Raw genomic sequence first — 7535 nt, 5'->3', positions numbered from 1 at the left:
CTAAGTGTATATACCAACTTTCGTCTAAATCCATTCAACCGTTTTTGAGAAATCTTGCGGATAAACACACACAGATGAATGAAAACATAACCTCCGACAGTCTTCAGTGGTGGAGCAAATGAAGTAAAGAAATTCTTAAACATACAAATCTCATCTATAACGTGAGATTTCTGCATCAATAACATGAGTTTTTCACCCTTTGAACCTTACAAAGACCACTGTCAGAGATTGATAATTTTGTATTTATAATCTGAATGACTTAACATTAATCACATGAAATTTATTGATAACATATTTTATTTTTTATTATCTGTACAGTAATTATATTTAAAAAAAAAATTCAATCTAAATGAAGATAAATCAGCACTCTCATCATATCTTTAGCAACGAGGAAGAAATTAATATGGCGTTTATATCAGAAATGTGTTTCCTTTTGCTCAAACAAACTGACATGATCGTATACATTAGAAATGCTAGAAGATATTTGTTTGTAATTAAACACCAAGCTAAAAAATTTTGGGATATCTGTGCTTTACCAACTACGGGTATCGAAACTTGGTTTCTAGCATTGTGTTTGTTTTTTTGAATTTCGCGCAAAGCTACTTGAGGGCTATCTGCACTAGCCATCCCTCATTTAGCAGCGTAAGACTAGAGGGAAGGCAGTTAGTCATCACCAGTAACCGCTAACTCTTGGGCTAATCTTTCACCAACGAATAGTGGGATTGGGCGATACATCATAACGCCCCCACGGCTAAAAGGGGCGAGCATGTTTGGTGCGACAGGGATTCGAACCCGCGACCCTCAGATTACGAGTCGAACACCTTAACCCACCTGGCCATGCCGGGCCTCTAGCATTGTGAGACTGTAAACATACCGCAGTGCCACTGGTGGCATTTTAAAAGATGAGATCGTCTTTGACTTAAAAAAATCATCATTTCTGAATATATGTAAACCTATACTTTATTTACATTATAGACCCAATGTGTGTGTCGGTAAATATTAAGTCACGCATGTACATAGGGGGTTTCGCCCCAAGTCCCGTATATTTGTATTGTAAAAAAAATGTTCTTGTGTAGTTATAATGCAGCTTCTTATGGTATTTAACTTTTTCCACATAGTCAAAATTCTTGTGGATTAGAAAAGCATTAGCGTGTTAGGTTTTGTAGGTCAGGTTATTTGTAGTAGGCGTCTGTGATTTGTTGGCGATAAATTTCAACAATAAACAAATAGTAACACAATTCGCTTGTTTTAAAATAACATATTGACACAAGTCAAATGTTACACTGTTGATTATCACAGTTGTATTCAGAGCTTTAAATAATTGTCTCTGTTTAATCAAATTCCACGCATTAATCACTACTCTGCATGTAGATAGTACAGTACTTCACTGTAATAAAACATACATATTTTTACTAATTTAAGTCTAGCTTCCCATGAAGTGTTACAACAAAATGATGATTTGTTGACTTTTCGTTGGATGTTTGTAGATTTTATGAAAACAACCGTACAATTATTTCAGTTATAGTTCATGTAAACTTGCTTCCACATTTAATCTCATAGCATTTATTTTTCAGAAATTTTCTGGGGGGTGTACCCGACCTTTTATCATTCTTTGGACAATATATGTTGGTTTTAGATTTCACAAATTAGAACTCCAATTCCAAACATTCTGCATACAGTTCTGTAAGCACGACACATTAAGAGTAAGATAAGAAACATTTTGAACTGTTATAAATTTGATTTCTCAACACTCATAATGTCAATAACAAATATTTACATTTGAAGAGGAAAAAACCAAAACCTCTTTGCCAAAGACTGATCCACAGAAATGTATGTTATAGTTACAAAATTCAATCAACAAATAGATTAAATACTCAGTATTCACAAGCTTCACTTACTCCGTATGTAAAATACACCAGTTAGACAAATCTAATATATTCCACTTAAGAAGTACCATATATCTATAATAAAAACCATCCTTAAATATCCTAGATTTATCTCTTTAAAGAGAATAATGTTAAATCTATTCATCTCAATGAAACATCATTTCAAATTAGAGTTTTCTTTTGTATAAAAACACATTTCAAAAGACTACATGCACGTTATAAGAATAAGGAAAGATGAAAAGCATAAGTCAAGATTTTCGAAAAAAGTTAGTTGACATACAGTTATATCTCTCCTATCTGAATAACGTTTAATTTGCAGCCCCAACACGATAGTTCGTTGCAAGTGTTTATCATGCTTATGTACTCTTCACATAAGCTCGGGTACTACTCTAAGATATATGACAACTAAATCGTATTAGCACACGGCTCTGGAGTAATTACCTTTGGAGCGATACTATAGAGTTGCCTCAAACATGAAGTCAAATTTCTTTAACGTTTAGATAGTTCGTTGACGGTCAATTTGCTCATAATGAATTTGTAGTTATTTCAATGGCAGTGATATTAACAAGTTTAAATCCATCCAGAAACAAACGTCACCCATATTGAAGCTCATGTAATTCCAGATAATGTAATGACAAGCTAAATCAAAGTGATTTCATTTCTCAAATATATTTGTCAAATCATAGGACAAGTCGTTGAAAAGCTTTGCATTCCTAGTAGGTTTTGAAAGAGGTCGCTATTAATAAGGTTAACACAAATTAATATAAAAATACTAAAGTACAGCTTCTTTAACAGAGTAACCATTGTCAGTATATTGGCTGAGCTCAACATTATCGGCTAGCAGTTATGGCATTATTGTTTAAAACGTCAGTACAAGTTAACCTTAAAAAGAATCAACAGAATCACATATTCTGTCAGCAAATTTTAATGACCTATATCCACTTTCAGAATATCATAATTATCAGGTACTGTTGTAGTTAAAGATGTAGGCACAAAGTAGTCCAACAAGGATGCAGTAAAGCCTTTAACTGTATCCCCAGCTTCAAACGACATATATCCACTAAAATCAAATAACACTGTGCCATAAATATTTATATCATCAACAAAGACCTATTTTACTTATTAAACGGCTTCAAAATACAGTTGTTTTAGTTAAAATATCAAAACTGCCTACATAAGTGTGTAACATATATAGTTACAGCGTGTTTATACAATTTTAAACAGATACGTTAGTGTAATGTTTTAAAATTACTATGTAAAACGGTGTTTTGTCGGTTCTATAACGGATATGTCCTTTTAGTTTGCTTAACAGGACATCGTGTACAAACTACAGATAGCCGCTTCTCACATTTAACGCGATTCTTGATGCCTTTGTAGAAAATAACATTGATTGAACGGTAGATATACGTCTTTTGAAATCTGCTTAATGGTACGGTGGTTTTTAAGTTTGTGGATGAAGGGGTGCAAGGAGATGTAGGAAACCCAATAATGCAGTAATTCCTACTAAAGGAATAAATTCTACAATATTAATTTTTGCTAATAGTATATAGATTTAACGGTGCTAATTATTTTACTGTTTGATAGAGAACTTTAATAAACACTCATCTCGTAGATCTACTGTTTCAAACCAACTAAACTGCTAGATTAGCCTTAGAGAAACGTTTCTAAATCAGACCACTCTCACCTGATTAACAGTATATTAACAAATACTATTTCCATGGATTAGTAAATGGGTACTGAACGTTCAGTAAGCAAGAACATTTAGCAGTTGCAATATTAATAGCCTACATCATTTGTGACTAATAATAAACAAGTGAATAGGATGAAATTATTTAAAGAAATTCCAAGTTTTCATTTCATATTTCACCAGAGAACTGTTTTCTTATATCATAAATTAAAATACAGGAAATATGAATGGGTTATTTAGTTTTTAATATATCATACTATTAAATATATATACAATTATACATATATGATTTTTGTACTGTTAAAATATAAGCACGCGAAACATTCATCATATAATAAAAATCATGTAACCCTACATTTTATGATTCCTATTTAGCGTGATTTCATAAGAAACCAATTCCACTGTGATTTGTTTCAGAAATTTATTTGTTGAATTTTGAGCAATATATTACTATAGTTTTACTATCGTTTTTATATCATAAATATATCTTGTTACCAGTAGACAGTCTTTCGTGTATTTCAAGTTAGTTCTATCAATATATTTACTTGTTTTTAATTAATAGTTCTACAATTAGCTTATTCTTCTGTATCGAAATCTAATAAGAATGTTTAACCACAATTTAAGTACCCACCATAACAGACAGTAAAAATCTTTTTCATTTTTAGATGAGCTTCTCTTTTATTCGCCGTGCCAAACTGTCGTCAAGTTACTGAAAAAAGAAATTGCTCTTATACTACGCTGAGGTCATGAGTGCATTCTAAACGTGACATCCAAATCCTGTTATTCGATCAAAATAACCCAACAAGTTTGCGATAAGTGATGCTGATTATTTGCCATTTTTCTAATGTATAAATACAAAATTAGGAACTGCTATCTCAAATAGCTTTGCACGAAGCCTAACGAGTTATTTTTGTTTTTCTGCTATGAGCTATGAACATTATATTCCTATTTTAATTTTAGCAGTAACAGTCAAAAGTCAAATACTATTTCTATTTGACTTCCATTGTGCTAGTTGAACAAAATATGATCACCCTTTATGTGAATTTTTCTATTTTCATGACTACAGACGTAAAAACCTTTCCTCTATGCACGTGATATAAAATGCAGAAGAATCGTAGTAAAATACAGCACATATATTTTCTGTATATCAGCATAGTGGCATAACTCCTATTTGAAGTGTGGTTATAATTGCACTTTTCTCTAACAATCTGCTAACATATATTATAGAAAGATAAAATCTGGTTACAAGACTCACAACTGATTGCGGATATGATGTATGTATTTAGTCAATGATACACAGCCAGTCCTCATTCTAAACTGACTTTCACCTCACGATGACGCTAAACTTACCATTGTTATTAATACTCTAGAAGAAAGGGAGTTTGGTAAGGAGGCGGAGTTAGGTGACGTTTCTACATATCATCCAATAAGAATAACAGTGTCGGCGTAATTCGTGATAACCAGGACCCCGCTTGAAGTGAAAATGTGTTCTCAAGACAGCTGGTATGGGTATTAGAACTGGAGGCGTAACTCAAGGCTAATTTGAAGCTTTCTGTGCCAGATTTGCATTCAAGAAAAGAAGAAGGGCGTAGCTTCATGGACACAGTTCGTCGGCAGGCGCATTTTCACAGGATCGGTACCCAAGCGGTGGTAGTCGATTGTCCGCATAACTAACTCTCTTTGGTGGGTTGTTTTCTTCACTCTACCAGGTTTATCGTTGTGACTTGATAAGAGCTAGCCAGCAATGTTTGTTTGGAGAATATAATTTGTTGACCTGAGAACTGCGTTCTTATCAGATCTCAGATTAATGTCTGTATCAGCTACCTCTTGTCGTTAAGTTTGTGATAAAGTGTAGAGTAGTGATAAAATATTATATTAAAAGAAAGTTAACAGGCGTCAACTGAACCTTCATTTACCTAAACCATTAAAAGTCTAGAGCGATAAGACCATATTCGAATGTGAGTAAGAAAGAAATAAGAGTTATGTTACAATTGACTTTGTGAATTATATTTACAACGAAATTTAATGTTGCTTTTTACAAACCTTACACTTCGTGTCAAGGTTAAATGAAACTAATAATTATGATTACACCGAAAGGTTAAGAGGACGTTCAGATTACAATGAATTCTTTGCAAACTATGAGTAGTATGACCAATGCGTACAGCACGACCAGTATCAACACAGGTTCAAGTCTCATTCTGAATTATACCACAGAAGGATTTGGTCCCAACATTAATTCTACATCCACTAACATGACTTCTACTGCAACTATAGATTTCATGGGACCTACAGTAGGAATGGGGATAAGTGGAGGGCCTTCATGTATGACTCAAGTTCCACAAACTTATCCTATTGGAAGAATGAGTTCTCTAGGCTTAGAAATTAATGATACAACTACCCAGTCCTGTATGAATACAGTGACTGGACTTAATTCTATGAATGTAGCAACTGTTCCCAGCACGGAGTTTTTTATGTGTGGTCGCCTCGGCCCTTCACCCGCTGGTACCGAAGGTGTAGCTAGTTCATCCAATGTAACGATGGGGCGTGGACGCCCGAATAAAGTTTACCGACATAGTTACACACACGCCAAGCCTCCTTATTCATACATTTCATTGATCACGATGGCTATTCAGAACTGTCCAAGCAAGATGTTAACCCTCAGCGAGATCTATCAGTTCATCATGGATTTGTTTCCATATTATCAGCAGAACCAGCAGCGTTGGCAGAATTCCGTTCGTCACAGTCTGAGCTTTAATGATTGCTTTGTCAAAGTTGCACGAACACAAGAAAAGCCAGGTACAGGAAGCTTTTGGACACTGCACCCAGATTCTGGAAACATGTTTGAAAATGGTTGCTACCTACGTCGCCAAAAAAGGTTCAAATGTCAAAAAAAAGAAGTATTTCGACAAGCACATAAAGCCATCGAACAACAACAGAAACAGCGAAGTACAGAATCGAAGATCGGTGTTTCTCCACCGCACCTGAAATCGGCGGACACTTTTAGAAAGCCTCCTGACAACCCTTCTCCTTATCCACCACAACATTCGGGACACATTATCCATTCCGACCAGAGTCAGCAGCATTTTGCCTCCTCTCTGTCTGCCAAATCTCAGCTGCTGACAGTAGCTACTAACACAGACAACTATAACTGTCATGAACGCTCCTTGATAGATGGTAGTGAAAACCATAAACTGGAAACGACGTGTTGTAGTCCGCAGATCAACACGAATTACTCACAGTATAGTGGGCTAGATCCTCACCAGTTCGGACTATTTACTCGTGGTCTGAGCGACTCGGGATCACTTTATCCTACCATACTAGCCTCAGGTCACGTGAGAGTTGACCCCTACTATAATTCTTCTAATCACCCATTTTTTATCAATAATATAATATCTGATGACACCAAAGCAGACATGAAAATTTACGAGATAACTCAATACTCAGGTTATGCACCCATGTCACCCCTATCCTCAGGACCTCCGTCCAATGAAACGAACAGTTACTGTCATCATTCTCTCTACTACGTTCATCCTTCAACAGTTTCCAATATATGATCTCTATTTTATTTATTACATTCACGTTTTATCTGCTACGTTCACCCCCAAAGCAGTTGCAACATACCAACAATGTTCTCTCTACTACATTCAAATCTTTCAGCAGCCTCTACGCATTGTTACGTCAGGATTTGTTTAGGCTCTGGCACGGCAAGAACTTGTTGCGATAATTCACGAACAGGAATTTCTTCAATGATGCCTGAAATATTGTTGCCCAACATTGAATCTCGTTATCGAAGCACTAACATTTAGTGTAATCTAGCCGTGTGGGTGAGCACGCTATATTTTTTCTCTCTCTATTTCAGTTGCAGTTGGTTCATATCTTATTTCTATGAGCAAGAGCACAATGAATGTAGCTTTCATGTTGTTGTTTTCATGTGTATTGTTATTTAAGTTTTATATATTCAA

At 35.0% G+C, this 7535-nt stretch overlaps 1 protein-coding gene across 1 annotated transcript; it reads left to right on the top strand.

Moving 5' to 3' along the window:
• The first annotated feature begins 5549 nt into the window (after positions 1 to 5549).
• Positions 5550 to 7267, top strand: LOC143222962 (protein fork head-like). Its single transcript, XM_076450206.1, has one exon. The coding sequence runs from the start codon at positions 5694 to 5696 to the stop codon at positions 7125 to 7127; it is 1434 nt and encodes a 477-aa protein (XP_076306321.1). The 5' UTR covers positions 5550 to 5693; the 3' UTR covers positions 7128 to 7267.
• The last annotated feature ends 268 nt before the right edge of the window (positions 7268 to 7535 follow it).

Source organism: Tachypleus tridentatus, chromosome 8, assembly GCF_004210375.1.
Source record: "Tachypleus tridentatus isolate NWPU-2018 chromosome 8, ASM421037v1, whole genome shotgun sequence".
Classification (NCBI taxonomy): domain Eukaryota; kingdom Metazoa; phylum Arthropoda; class Merostomata; order Xiphosura; family Limulidae; genus Tachypleus; species Tachypleus tridentatus.
This window is presented reverse-complemented; position numbering and strand designations above follow the sequence as displayed.